General features: G+C 44.8%; 1 protein-coding gene across 4 annotated transcripts in view; it reads right to left on the bottom strand.

Annotated features, from left to right (window-relative positions):
* ATP8A1 (ATPase phospholipid transporting 8A1) overlaps positions 1-15,841 on the bottom strand; it is a 1,730,029-nt gene that overhangs the window by 922,762 nt on the left and 791,426 nt on the right. For all 4 annotated transcript variants that reach the window (XM_069631739.1, XM_069631741.1, XM_069631738.1 and 1 more), the window contains one exon: positions 12,497-12,546. In XM_069631739.1, the coding sequence (XP_069487840.1) occupies positions 12,497-12,546 (50 nt within the window). The remainder of the gene's footprint in view (positions 1-12,496; positions 12,547-15,841) is intronic.

Raw genomic sequence — 15,841 nt, 5'->3', positions numbered from 1 at the left:
TTGTAAACTTTCAATTTGAATTTTTTTTTTTTTAAACAAACATCAAATCCCATCAATCCTGTAGTCCCTTAGTCTCTGGCCATGTGACCTAGTCCTTCCTGTTCCTCTGTCCTTCCTCTTCTTTTCCTGCTCTCCACAAGATAAGTACCTCTTTATCTTAGCTCCGTAATATTAGCTTGAAAAAAACGTGTTTTATGCCATTAAAGTAATTGGAATTGTACACCATGGACAATGATAGAATAGACATGTATAGTAGAGCGCGCAACCATTAGTGTTTTAGTGCTTAAAAGGGATTCGGAGGCCCCGTGTCGTAATGTACGACACCTCAGGAGCCGGCCGTACCCCCTAGCAGAGCGCAAGTTCGCAGCCCCAACCCTTGGAAGGGCGGAGCTCTACGCAGGTGGGAAACTTCCCGCGAGCCGAGCAGAAACGGCCACGCGCAGCGCATGCGCCAATAGCGAACACCTCCTACACGGGGCGTGGCTTTAGACAGCGGAGCCGCACGATTATAGAGTACTACCAGGCAGATCCGAAAGATATATCCTGCAAACATACATATTGTATAAAGAAGGTGCAGCCTCGAGCAAAGTGAATCTGTGGACGCGCCACTACACCTAGACAGGTACTTGATTCAGGCACCGGCCAGCACAATGTCGAACTTCGAGTGGAGCGAAGAGGAGCAGGAGGCAGTCTACCAAGAAGACCTAGCCTATAGCTTCAAAGAAGTGCTGGGAGATTCACTGACAGAGGCAGTGGCACAAGGAGTGCGGCCTTTACAAGAAAGGCTAGATACCATAGAACTATTCCTGAGCCAGAAGGAAGAACGCACCAAGCAGGAAGATAGCGCGTCCACAAGGGCAAAGTTTAACGACCCTAAGGGGTGTAACAGGGCCCGGAAGAGCAAAGACTCTTATGACCCCGTGCCAACCGACAGGGCGAGTGCAGGAGCCCCAGAGGCAACGGACGCGTTCCTCAGACTAAAGGAAGCGTTCATGAAAGATTCCCAGGTGCCGAGCCTCCGGACCCCCTACCCAGGGGAAGACAATATGGGTTGTACAGAGGAGGAACCCCCAGAAGGCTTCCCAGACGAGGAACCGCCGATATCCCCCACATCCACTCAAGCGGATGCAGATAACGAAGGGGGTGAGGGAATCCAGCCTCCGCCTAAGAAAAGGCAACGAAAACTCCACCACCTAGAAGAGGATGAAACGGCGGACATGTTCCAACCGGAAGAAATCAGAAATCTGAGATCCTCGGAGTAGGTGCCATCGCCGAGAGTGGCGAGATACACAACGCAGAGATTGAGGAAAGCTCTGAAAAAGAGGTCAGACAAAGACCGAGGGTTGATTGTCCGAGACCAGACCTGCCGGGCAAAGTGGCGGAAGCCCCGGAATTGGACCCTAAAATGTTGTCGTTCGTCTCCAAATCGAACAGAGACCCGAGAAACGGCATAGACCGCTCCTGGAGAAGCTGCAAAGAAAAACTCCTCGACCTGGCAGGTCCGCTAGCCAAAATAATGGACCTCGCCGAACGAGCCAGAGATACAGGCGAGGAGGTAGACCCAGGAGTGCTAGCGAACTGGGCCCAACGGGCCGTATGTATACTAGGAAACGCGAACTGTGTGATTTCATTGGAGCGCAGGAGAGGCCTCCTCTTGAAAATAGACCGGAAACTAGGAGACCTGTCGTCATACAAAGCCGGCGAGGCAGCGCAGGGCCTATTGTTTGGAGAGACGTTTGGTAAGGAGATGGGGAGGTTCGTAGGGACCTACACCTCGCTGGAGCTCAGGCTTCGATGAAGAACATTTTCCCAGGGAGAGTTTTTGGCGGGGCCGGTCGCTACAGAGGACCAGAAGACCTCAGTACAACAGAAACCAATACCGGGAATCCAGGCAGCCTGATACCTTCTTTCCCCCAAGAGGCCGCTTCCCTAGAGGAAGACGAAGTAGAGGACAGGGAAGAGGACAAAACTTCCACACAGGTGAGAAACTTTACATATCCACCAGTAGGGGGGAGGACAGCGATATTCTGGGAAAACTGGCGCTCACTTTCCAGCGACGCTTGGGTCCTTCAAACAGTAAAAGGCATGCGTATAGAATTCACAGAAACCCCCGTTCAGGACCAAGCGCCACGCTCCGTAGCCACTACGCTGACCGAGAAAGAGCTGCTAGACTCGGAATTGCGAAACCTAGCAGAGAAACAGGCGATAGAACCATGCATAGCGCCTCCAAGATTTGTGAGCAACATGTTCCTGGTTCACCGAAAAGACAAAGTGAGACCAGTGATAAATCTAAAGCACATGAACAGCTTGGTGGCCTACAACCACTTCAAAATGGAAGGAATCCACCAGCTCAGAGATACGCTCAGACAGAACGACTGGCTGGTGAGGATAGACTTGAAAGACGCCTATCTGACGATTCCTGTACAGAGGGATTTCCGCCCATTCCTAGCATTCGACTGGGACGGGCAGTTATGGCAGTTCGCAACGATGCCTTTCGGACTCTCCTCGGCGCCGTGGGCTTTCACGAAAGTGATGAAGCCGGTAGCCACAGCGATCAGAGGAAAAGGAATTTGCATGATTATATATCTAGACGACATCCTACTGATGGCCGACAGCAGTGAGACTCTAGTCTACCAGACCGAATGGGTAGTACGCCTCTTAACTTCGTTAGGTTTCCTAGTGAACTGGGAGAAGTCGGAGATGGCTCCGGCGAGGAGGATAGAATTCCTAGGGTTTATTGTAAACACCAGGTCGGCAACACTGGAACTCCCAGACAAAAAGATCAGAGACATAAAGTGAGAAATAAAAGCATGTCTCAGCAAAACAAGCATATCACTCTGCACCGTAGCGAGAGTAGTAGGCTTATTAGCGGCATCAATACAAGCAATCTTCCCAGGGCCATTACACTACCAAGCCCTTCAGAGGCTGAAGATACGGCATCTTCAGCAAGGCCTACACTACCACCGACTGGTACTCTTAGATCAAGAGTCCAGGACAGAGTTGGAATGGTGGCTAGCGAACATGGAGGCCTGGAACGGCAGAGCCATCTTTGGCGACTGCCCAGACCTAATAATAGAATCAGATGCCAGCAGAGCAGGCTGGGGAGCCCAGTGCGGGGATCTCCAGACAGGAGGGAGATGGAGCGCATCAGAACTCCAATTACACATAAACTGTCTAGAGTTACTAGCCAGATCCTTTGCGATCAGGGCATTTACGAAAGGGAAAGTGAACTCCTGTATCCTGCTAAAAATGGACATTTCGGCAGTCAAATACATCAACCATTTAGGAGGGACAAGGTCCAAAATGCTGTTGGAAATAGCCAAGGATTTCTGGCATTCCTGCCTAGAATCAGGGATCTCGGTGGTAGCCGAATACTTACCAGGTTTGTTGAATGTAGTAGCGAACTGGAACTGCAGACATCTCTCAGACTCCAGCGACTGGATGCTGGACCGGATGATTTTTCAGAAGCTGGAAAAGATCTGGGGCCCAATATACACTGGAACTGCAGACATCTCTCAGACTCCAGCGACTGGATGCTGGACCGGATGATTTTTCAGAAGCTGGAAAAGATCTGGGGCCCAATATACACAGATCCGTTTGCGTCCAGGCTGAACGCTCAGAAAGAGAGGTTCTTCAGTTGGAGATTGGACCCAGCGGCAGCCGGAGTGGATGCTTTCCTACAAGATTGGAGAGAGCACACGCTTTACGCTTTTCCCCCATTCATAATGATGAACAGAGTACTAGCAAAGGTATGCAGAGAGACAGCGGACCTGATAGTGGTAGCTCCGATCTGGAAATCCCAAGTATGGTTCCCAGCACTCATGGAACTATTGGTAGATTACCCGAGAATACTGCCCCAAGGAGAACACATCCTCACTGACCCAGCTGGGTCATATCACCCTCTGAGAGTGAAGTGGACACTGCCATTGATGGCGTGCAGGATAGCAGGAGACGCTGGAATCTCCCGGGCATTTCGGCACAAGCTGCTAGTCTCATCGCAGAGTCATGGGCTCCATCGACTCGAAGGAGCTACGACGCAGCTTGGCACAAGTGGTCGACATGGTGCAGAAGGAGAAATATTCATCCCGTTTCTAGTCGAGATCTTGAATTTCCTAGCGGAACTCCTCCAGGACGGCAAAGCATACAGAACAATAGGGGTATACAGATCTGCGATATCAGCAGGCCACCTACCCGTGGAAGGAGTACCGGTGGGAGAGAACGTAGCAGTAATTTGGCTACTAAGAGGAATAAGATTCAGGAAACCATTGCAACCGAAATATGAATCTCAGTGGGACGTAGCAATAGTATTGAAACTATTTGCGGACTGGCCCGACAACAAGTATCTCTCTCTATGACAGCTGTCCGAAAAGCTAGCCATGCTACTATGCTTGGTGTCATGCAGGAGAGTAGCAGACGTGAGAGTCTTAGAAGTGAATAGGAGAAAATACGGGCCGGAAGGCGTGACGTTCAGCTTAGCAGAAGAACTAAAACGGATTCTAGTACCATCACATACCGTACATGCAGGAGCTCCCGAAATGGTGCGTAGCGGCATGTATAAAAGAATACGAAAATAAAACGGCCGAACTAAGACCGGCAGGGACGACTCCATTATTAATTGCGCGCAGAAATCCACACAGGGGAGTAGCAACAGCCACCATAGCATGGTGGGTCCGAAATATTATGAGTTTAGCAGGCGTAGACATGACAAGATTCGGAGCACACTCAGTCAGAGGAGCGATGGCCTCGAAAGCACTAGGACTAGGTGCATCATTACAAGACATCATGAAAGCCGCAGACTGGGCTAGTGATACAACATTCAGAACGTTTTACTACGGTACCTATTAATGCAATGGCAGGAGTAGTAGTAAGAAGCTTTGAACAAGCTTAATGCTCGCCTCCGTCTTGACATAGAATGAAGATTCCCCCTGCTAATAGCGCAGGGAGCTCTTGATTCTATTAAAGACAAGGAGGCGAGCATTAAATTCCCATCCCGAATACACAATGAATGCAATGACGAAATACAAGTTTTAAAGTACTGTTGATAATTAACATGGCTATTTCTTCCAGAATAGGGTGTGTATTCCCGCCCTAACGTATACCATTTTGTTTCTTATTGACTTAGGAGATGAGCAAAAGAACAGCTGAAAGCCCGAATAAGAGCAGGTCGCTTAGAACAGCCTCAAAAGCTTGTATGTGAGAAGATCGAACTGGTACAAATCAGGAAGTTCAGCACAAGTTCAACAGTTGAGTGCGCAGTTAAAGAGAAAGGACAAGTTCAAGCAGTCAAAGAAGAGGAAGGACAGAGGAACAGGAAGGACTAGGTCACATGACCAGAGACTAAGGGACTACAGGATTGATGGGATTTGATGTTTGTTTAAAAAAATAAAAAATAAAAATTAAATTGAAAGTTTCCAAAGTTATATTTGTTGAAACTGCTGGAGAGTAGAGAATAAAGAAGATGAAGCTTAATGCTCGCCTCCTTGTCTTTAATAGAATCAAAAGCTCCCTGCGCTATTAGCAGGGGGAATCTTCATTCCTTTGGTCCGGTGGAGGGAGGCCCCCAAAGGTGTCCATGCCCCGGGTCCCAAAAGTTCTTAAAACGGCCCTCTTTGGGGTGCTTTGCAGGAGGGGAACAACTCCATAGCAGCCGAGAGCCCAGTCAGTATTACAATAAAATGTGAGAAAGACACCACAACAGGGAGACTAAGCCCTGAGACTACATAGATAGGGTAGTCATGGAGTGCGTTGGGCACAACCCCCATGGTTAATTGTAGGCCACTGTATACAGCAGATGGCGTCACTAAATGACTACTGTTATGCAGGAGTACTGGGATGAGTAGTGGTTTCTTAACTCTTGCTCAACCTAAACCAGCTGTGATCTTTCATAAGAACTGTACACCACCTTCGCTTCTTTAAGGTAGCACGGGCAAAGGGCATGCTATACTCAAGAGGGGTGTGAGCCAGCAGAAAAGCATTCAAACAATAGTATCGTGGTACTAAAATGAGTAAAATGTCAAACCAAGGTTCTATAAAAATTAACACTTTAATCACACTCTAGGACAAGAAAAACGATTAGAAACTCTAGCAAACCTCCCATGTAAGGAAATGCACAGAAAATATAGATTTGTGTCTAAAAAGGCCACTATGGGTAGGAAGAACAGAAGTATGCAGATAAATAGTTTGAGTAGAAAGTTCAAATGCAAGAATATGTCTCTGAGCATATGAAATGAGGGCTCGACAGTGGCTCGATCGTGCACATGGGACAGAGTTTCAACTCCAGCTGCGAATTTGCTCGATTGGATGAAACCATGCAATGTGGTTCAGCAGCAGCTTGAACCTCGTAAACGGGCAGGTGATGGTGAGTCGGTATAGCTCGAAGGTGATTGAAGCGGTTCAAAAATGTTTCAAAAGCAGCTGCCATAGGTCATGGCAGCGGCTTGAAAGACCTCAAAGGCACTTGAACTGATTTACAGGGTAGCTTACTCTGACCATGGAGTGATTCTAGGCCTTGTCCAGGGTATCTGAGTCAAGGTGCTAACCTTGTGCTCTTTCCCTTGCCATTTCAGCAGTTAAGAGTTCTGGGTAGCAGTGTTGCAACAGCAGACAGGCTTTCCAAGCAACAGGCCCCTTCAAATGGTGCCATGAAGTGGTTACGGTATCTTCGCTTCCACTTCGAAGGGCTGGAGACAGACTGCCCAACAGTATTCTAGTGAAATCTTCTTTAGAGGTGATTCTTAAGGATGTTCCTTCAAAATTGTTACAAAGATCATTCAAATAAGGGGGAGGGGGTGGGCAAGCATTGTGGCCTCATAAAGTCAATATTCCGCAGTGGACTGGCCTATCTTTCCAAATATTCTGTAAGGGGCCTTGCTGCTGTAACAAAGGATTTGCCTTCTGATGTCAGCTCATAGAGGGTTGTGTCTACAGGAAGGTAGTAGGGGTCACAGGAACGAAGTGTTGCCTAGGGCTTTGCAATATAGCTGGAGTCTTCTCCTGGGCTCAGATGCTTTCCTAAACTACACTTTACCTCCCCCCCCATCACATGCCTGCCTAACATCAGAAAAGCTGCAGTGAAGCACACAGCACCAGTCGCTTAATTTATGTTTTTGGCTGCAAATCTGTTTATAAAACAAGAAAGTCAGTCTGTAGCCTTTATGGCTGTGGCAACTGAATTTGACTCTATAAGCGAGTCAGGTTCTGGAATTCTTTGAGTACAATGATTATAGCGCCAGGCCTTTTACAGGTCCTAGTCCCATTACGTTTAAACAAGTCTGTGGTTATTAGTTTCACCTTTGCTGGACAAACAACCAAGCCATTAATGATCACACGCATAGTGCAACAGGGATGTGTACTGGATCCAGTCCTAGTTAATCTATTTATAAATGGGCTACATGATCTCTTATCTTCTAGTGGTGCAGACATGCCTAGGGTTACTGGGATATCCGTAACCATTTTGGCTTACGTGGATGACAATGTATTATTAGCAAGAACTCGTAATTCGCTTCAGAAACTCCTTAATGCACATACAGATATCCTGGGGGAGCAAGGCCAAAAAGTTAATATCGGCCGCTATGTAAACTTTTGAAAATCATTAACAGGCTATTTGAGGTATTTTTAGGTTTGCATTCAGATTCAGACATCACCTGATTACATACATAGTGCCAGCCTATGAGGACAAGGTATCTTCAGGGTCCCTATATAGCACTGGTGTTTGGGTCTTCGACAGTGGGAAATCCCTTCAAATGGCCCAAAATTGCTTTTGCAAACACTTGCTAGGCTTACCTCAATCAGCTCCAAATTATGCATGCCTCAAGGAATTAGGATTGACAAACATTGCTGACAGACTTTCAGTAGCACCAATTGAACTGTTTTTGAAAATTCCAAATAATAAACATGTTAAACTTTCTAGATCAATTGTAAATGACATTTGGCAGACCCGGATGTGTGTCTTGAAGAACTTATGTTAAACATTGCTTATCTTTTATTTCTCCCTCACTATTTTCGGCCAACCTGTCTGGGATGGAGAAACAAGCTATACTAAGCTCAAAGAGACTAATGTTGAGCACATTTGAGAACTCCACAGCAGCTACTGAAACGGCTAAACAAATGAACAGCCACCATCAATTAAATCTCTTATTATGTTTATGGTATTTATTGAGCGCAGACCTAGCTTTGAGAAGCAACAGAGCGCCTTTTTTTCAAGGTACACAATAGTACAGATGCATAACTGAGCGCTTTTTAGAGGTAACGGAACAGATAAACAGCGGGTGGTACGATACAGATGGATACAGCTGGACAAAGTGGCGGGGAGTAGAGGGATGGACGGGGTTTAGAGTCAGGTGGCGCGGGGGCGACATGATGGCCGAGGAGAGACTCCTTGAAGAGGTGGGTCTCGAGTTCTTTTCTGAATTGCAGGAGCCTGGGAGCGAGTCGGATGTTGACGGGGAGGAGGTTCCATAGTCTTGGTGCGTAGCCAGAGAAGGCTTGTTTTCTGGTCCTTTCCTTTTTGCAGCAGTGAATTTCAAGTCTGCACATGTGCTGGCTTCTGGTGGTGCACTGTCCACCAGAGATGCTGAGTTTCTCCGTGAAGTAGCTGGGTGACTTGAGGGAGTCTGCCTTATAGAAGATGCAGTAAGACTTGAAGGTGATTTGTATGTGCAGTGGGAGCCAGTGAAGGCCGATGAGGGCTGGTGTGATGTGGTTGTATCTGTGTAGACCGCTGATGAGGCGTGCAGCACACCTCTCATAGGCACAAGGGAGGACAATGGGAGGCCTTTGAGGAGGGCATAGCTCCCCATCTATGTGCATGTCAGTGCTGTTTGTGTCTCATGCCGCATCATAGACATAGTGGAGAAGTGTTGTTAATTTGTCTTTAGGCCGATCAGCGATGTAGGAAAAAGGGAATAAAGTACCCAGCAAGAGGATGAATGAAGAGAGTTTACAGAAATATAAAAAAGTACCCCAAAAGGTAAACCTCCCAGAGTTTGTTGAGCACTGAGCCACAAGGAAGTATGCTTTATTACTGGTCTGAGGAGCATGTGAATCCGGGAAAGAACTTGAGTCTTAACAGGTGCTGCAAAACCAAAGAAGCACTTCAACCAATGTGGCCCTGTAAATCCTGAAAAAGACCTGAATGTGAGGGATGTTTAGAGGCCAGAGAGTATCTTGAAACTAAGAGGTGCCGAGGATCAGGAGAAGCATTTAACTTTAAGAAGGGCTCAACCATGAGGAGCTCTTCATCTGAAGAGGTGCTGAGAATCACAAGGAACACTTGCCTATAAGAGGTGGAAATTCAGAACTTAAGAGATGCTAGGAATCCTGAACAATACACAACATGCTAGGAACCATGAGTAGCACATGAACCTAAAAGGTGCTGATACAGATTCTAGGAAAACATTTGAAATGAAGCAGTGTTGAGAACCCTGAGGAATACCTAAGCCGAAGCAGAACACTTGAGTCCCAAAAAGAGTGATACATCCAGAGTGGCAAACTCACAATGGAATACCCTCGATATGGATGCAAAATATGGATGGGATGCTTTGGCAAAGTATCAGCGAACTGAGCTTTAAATGGGAATCTAAACTCCTGAAGCTAGAATTACTGATTTCCTCTATAGAGGCTGAAAAGAAGGAACATCAGAATTGGGAACTATCGACATTTGACATTCTAGTATAAGAGAAAAGATCATTAAAGGATTTGCAAATGTAAATTGTCCCAAGGAATGCAGAAGCAAGAAGATAACCAAACTGTATAGAAACTATAAAATTGTTGAAAAAGAATGGTGGAACTGATATTTACTATTGGCAAACTCGCAGACAAGAAGACTCAAAGAGGCAGATGCATACCAAATAAAGGTGTTAAAGTTTGAGTACTCTATTAATAGCAGTTTTCCACAGAGGACTCTGCTGGATCCATCCTTTGTTGGTGAATCATAGGACCTCTACGTAGAGGAGATTTATTTTCGACCTGGTGCTTTTTCATTCAGTTAGGGGGTCTTAACCCTGGATCATACAGCACCCTTCAGCCCATTTCTCTGCAACAAGGTACACTGGGGAATTGGCTTCCCCTCCCTTGACAAACATACTGAAAATAGATACTAAGTCACATACTAGATATGCAGGAACCACTTTACACACAAACCCTGAAAATATTTCAGTTAATTAGTTGCAATAAATTAAATGGCATTGGTACTAAAAAATAATATATCAATTTTAATGTTGCAAAACAAGTGTATCGTTCACAGACGATAAACTACCAAAAAGATAGTCAGAGTATTGTAATTAGAAGTGAAACACATTTGTACAATCAATTAAATCATAACAACTCACACAAAAAGGTTTTTGGGAACTGAGAGAAACCAAAGGGTGCCTCACCTACTAGTCCCTGGGAATCGCTCTCTCGGGTGGGCAGGGCACAGCCATCATCTTTGGATCCAGACCCTGGGGGTTGACCAGTGCGGGAGGATCACCTGGGTGAGGGATCTTCGGGAGTGGGGGTGAGGCAACCGATGGTGAGACACAGTATTTCCCCCTTTCCCATACCCGTACCCATACTGCATCCTATTTTATAGGATGTTCCAATGTCCCAAACCCCTCACCCCCTTCTACACACACATTAGGCTGAAGAAGAGGGGGGCTGACAGTAAAGAGGCTAACCCTTACATCTCATTGGACATGTCCCGCTAATCGGTTATGCAAAGTCAAGCACTTGACTTTAATCACATTCATCTGATATCCATTAGCTCTCCACACACAGATAAAAGGTGGAACATAGAGAGACACTGAGAAAATTGGAACACGAGAAGGAGCAGAACTGCCAGGGCGAAGGCAAACCTACTGGAGCAGAGCGACCGACAGAGGGACAAGAGCAAAGGGTAGAGAAACCAAGGAGATTCGCTGCAAGAGGTTGTTGCCTCCATAGAGCAGTTAACGATGCACAGAGAAGGCCAAATCACAGACAAGAAGTCTGCATCGTTTTTCAAGGACGTCAGTGACCCTCCCGGGTGAACGACGGAGTTGGGGAGGCGAAGCTAGCCGGTGGTATTAACTTTGACTTGTGTATTAAAACCACAAAAACAAGAAAGGAATGCACACAGCCGGTGAGTTGGCGAGCGACATAAAAGGCCAGTGTGTGTTAAGGAACAATTGAAGTTGCAATAGTATATCTCACAATTGAAGGCTGCTTGCGTGTGGATGAGACATGAAGGAAGGCAGACCTGAGGTGAACTTTAAATTAAGGATAACTGTGAAGCCAGTGATAGAGAGTAGCAGAGTGTTGCGGCGAAAGGAAGTAGCCCATTCAAAAGTCTCCATGAAATATGTGATATCTTGTTATAAAGCAGCAAAGTGAACAAACCCTGAAATCCACACCGGTCAAGATTAACCCCAGCAAAAGGCGAAGTTAAAAGGTGATTTCTTTAAGATAAGGATTTCTATGAACATTTGTGCTTATGGTGTGAACTTTTTCTTGAACTGTGAAATAACGTTTTGAACGCTGAAATAAGCGACTTTAACGTGGAAGGCTAGGCGTGCCTCTATCCAAATTTTGAACTGCCTTTGTATTGAGAATCTGAGCCAGAGTGCGTCATCCCGTCTACGGGGTCCCCCTTACTCCGTGCCGTCCAAAGTAGGGAGGAGAGCTGACTCAGCCATCTTGATCCTTTATGTTAGAACACTGATTTTGCTTTGCATACATATTGCCCGTTACACACTTTTTGTATAAGAAATAGGGTAGACATTCGGTTTTGTTAGTATAGGCCATTTTGATTTGAGCAAGACTGACTAGGACTGTGTTTCCTTTATTGTGTGATGGTAGAGACTACTCCCATCATAGCCATAGGGCAAAGCAGGAGTTTGTCCAAACCCTGAAAATTAAAAAAAGGTTTTAAAACTTGTACTTCTTGCGTCAGCATCACACTTGTGATACCATGCCTCCCTTACAGAACATATAAAGAAAGGCCATTATTTTCATTCACATATACTAACCAAACAACACATTAAAATATGTCAGACTAATGGTTTATTTCATCTATGTCAGGTTTGTTGGATGCAAGTGTCTATACAGTTTTCCATTGTCTTTGGATACTTTTCAGGAGTAAAGTACCCTGATTTCCTACAAACATAAATGTGGCAGAGACACAACATACTTTAAACATGCGTGGACAACGCACGTTTTAGGATAATCCCCCTCTCATTTTGACTCTCCAGACCGAACATAACACTTTCCCAAAAGATTCAGAGTTCAGTCAATATTCTTTTTTTCAAGTGTTTTATGAAGATTTGTTGATTGGCTCCGAATTTATGAGCATCTCAAATAGCGTTCTTCCTTTGTGCAGTCCAACTTAAAAGCGAATATGGCCCACTGGTACAACCGGTTTTATATATTAGCTAAGCTCTTTACAGTTGTGGCTGTAAAAAAAATCAAATGTACTATGCTCTGATGTGAGAGGGCACAATATAAAATAAATACAATCCATTAAATAATTGCTTCTGCTTACCTTGTAAATTCAAGTACATTCAACAATTCATATCTTTCTTGTTGCCCAAGCTAGAAAAAAAAAACAGAAACCGGTTGTCAATGTAAGCAATAACACAACTCTAAAAAAACAAATATATATATATATATATTAGTGCGCGGGTCGCCGCCCTATAGATAACTTGAGTTGGACTCCTAGAGGAATTAATTGCTAATAACTTTTGACTTGTGCAACAGTTTGGACAAAATTCTGAAGACAGTGGTGTGCGATCAACCCCCGCAGCCCCCGACTGCAAAGTTTGAGAAAGATTCATAAAAAAAAAAAGTTATTACAAAAAAAAAAAAAGGTTTCGGTCTTCCCCCTATTCATTTTCTCATAGAGAAAAAAGATTAATTTTTGTCGGATTGCACAGCCCAAACCACGGATTTGGACCAGGTCTGAAACGACTTGGGCATGAAGTGTTTGACTTGAGGCCTATTTTTTTGGTTTGGGGTTATTCCGTACAATAGTTTTTAAAAACTTTGATGGATAAGGGGGTGCCGCCTTTTCCCCCCAAAAATAGTTATATCTCCCATGGTGCATTGCAGGATCATGGATTTCAGAAATAAAATGCTGCCATCTTTTATTTCCCCCTCGATGAGAGGTATAGTAGCGGGATACTAGCGGGTAGAAGCAAGGTATCGTAAAAACGAAAAGCAGAAAAAAGGCTTTTGCACATTAAAAAACATGCAAATGACATCGGGCTAGAAGTGGGGTAAGGGAGCAAGAGGATAGATACCAAGTTAAATTTGGTGGTTGTAGGGGGTCTAGGGACTTATTTTGCAACACAAAGCTTTTCTGTAACCTCGGCTATAGCCACGAATAGCCTAGATCTCAAAACAAACTGCATCGCAGAAACACTGTGTTGTGGTGGGGGGAATAGGAGAGGGCAGGGGAGGTGAGGAGGCCATCAGGGGAGTGGGGGACGCTGGCACAGAAGCACAGAAGAGGGGGCACTTGGGGAGTGCCTGGGGGGCATGTTTTTCTGATATTTGCGGCTATAAACTACACATGGCCGCGGCTATCTGTAGTGCATACTAAAATAGGCATCAGGTCTCCCATCCATGCAGTAACTGGAAATTACCCTGCTTAGCTTCAAAGCGAGGAAAGGGCTGGCTGGCCCCCTCAGGCCATGTTGCCCAATAGATGAGCACAAGTTACAAGACCCGTTACAGCAACATGGCCTGATGGGGACAGCCCCTTTCTCGCTTTAAAGCTAAGCAGGGTCTGTCCCAGTTACTGCACGGATGGGAGACAGTCCTCAGTCCCAGATGCCTTGTGTTTTTCTAGTTTTAAATATCTCATAACACACTAAGAATAGACATGGCATTGCATTTTTTTTTTTTTTTAACCGTGCTACTGTCCTTCCTTGAAAGCATTGCAGGTCTAAAGGTCAAGCTGCCCTGAGGGCCACATGAAAAGAGTAGCTCTCTCTGGGTAAAGAGCTGCTAATACATGGAGAATTTTAAATCCAGCCTGCTCATTAAAGGCATACTAGAATAACGTTTTTGTTTTATACAATAAAAATCCAATATGGTTTGAACATTTTCTATGTCTCATACGCTCTCTGAGACACCTCTTTTGCCTTTTGCCGAACTGCATTCTGGTATTTGTACTCTCCCAGTCAAGATGGATGGAATAATACCACAATTGTACACTTTTAGCCTTCGATAGTTCTATAAGGATTTATACATTTAAGTGACACTATGGTATGTTGCAGAGTATTGTTGAAAGCCAGACATGGGGGTGAGGAGGGGAAATGAGTCAAGTATTTGCTGAGGTTATGGCAAGAGAGGTTACAATCTGGAACACTAGTGCAGTTATTTCCCCCTAATTGTGGTTGCTTTTCATGGCACAAGTAAAGGACACATGTGGGTGGACAGCGTAACTATTTTTAAGAGGGCAGATGCAACCCCTTGTTTTTTTTTTGTTTTTTAGGTTGGCAGGCTTGCTCAATTTGGCTACTAGGATTTTGCTCAGGTTATCATGCTACCAGTGCAGACCCTTACCTATAAGACCAAATTACTTGTTTCGTATTGGGATTTTGTTTTCCAGGCAATATTTCACTACAGATTGCTGGGTTTAAAAGGTGAGAACCTTTTATACTTTGCCAGTGTATTTATTGTAACATTTCCTCTCACAGATAATTTTTCTGGCGTTCATTACTTTTTTTTTTTTTTAACGTCCAATGCTATTTTGTATTTCACACTTTCTTCGAGGGGATGGTCAATTGAACTACATTTGTATATTTTACTTTAAGATATAGGTTCACTTACTGTGCGTTTATTCATGGGTGCCAGATTTTGATCAGTATGGGGGCAAAAGTACCTGGGCATATGTTATTCTTGCAGCCAGTAATTGTTTTCCCTTTTCCGTGGTCCTTACTTAAATACTGTTAGTTGGGGTTGTGTGATGTATCACAACAGTCACCAAGGGACCGGCCATAAAACAAAGGGGCTTGTAGAACGCTGCTTAGCCAAAGTGTGTGATCCTTGGCAAATAATGTAATCTCACTGCGCATTGTGATTTGTCAAAGCCTACCATCTTTCATACCATCTTTCATACCTATCGATACCACTGTCAAAACAGGTCGAAATCAGTCTGTGATTGATGAATGTCTTTGTGCGATGGTTGCATCAGGGTGCATTTCGCGGTTAACCTCTCAAACCTGCGCATATGTTATTCTTGCAGATAGTCATGAGATATTTACTCTACATCTTCACACGACATAACAATAAAAGAATGTGTGTGTGTTTACACTGATTGTTTGAAGGGGGTGCATGGGAAAACACTGATAGATACAGATTCTGAAATGTTTTGAACTCTGGAAGAACACCCCCAGAAGTAAATAAAATGTTTAAAAAAGAAACATTGAAAACCGGAAACCCTGATTATAATTATACCTGCGGCTATGGCAAAAAAGTAATAAAGAAAAAATGTTTTAGTAATTTTAACAAATTCCGTAAGGTCTGGGTGAAAAATGACTGGTCTTGTATAGTTTTAAAATGGCCAGTGGGTCTGGCTGAAGGCCTGGCCCACTGGCCATGGCCAAAGGCCAAGGCTAGTGATTTAGAAAATACAGTGGGCACAGCCGGAGCGGCCATGGCTAGTGGTCTGCGTTGTGTTCTAAAATGGACAGGGGGAACGGCCAGAGGCCGTGCCCATCGGGCATAGCCAATGGTGCGGAAAAAAATCTATGGCATAACAAAACGCTTGAAATTCAATTAGATAAAGTTAGTTGCAAGGACGTTAAGGTGAGCAATGCATTGTAAAAAAACCTTTAAAATTCAAGGAAAAAAAACTTACGTTGCAGGGATGTTAAGGTGA

The sequence above is a fragment of the Ambystoma mexicanum genome, chromosome 6q (assembly GCF_040938575.1).
Source record: "Ambystoma mexicanum isolate Mex_15411 chromosome 6q, UKY_AmexF1_1, whole genome shotgun sequence".
Classification (NCBI taxonomy): Eukaryota; Metazoa; Chordata; class Amphibia; order Caudata; family Ambystomatidae; genus Ambystoma; species Ambystoma mexicanum.
The sequence above is the reverse complement of the archived record's forward strand: the minus strand, read 5'-3'. Positions and strand labels throughout refer to the sequence as shown.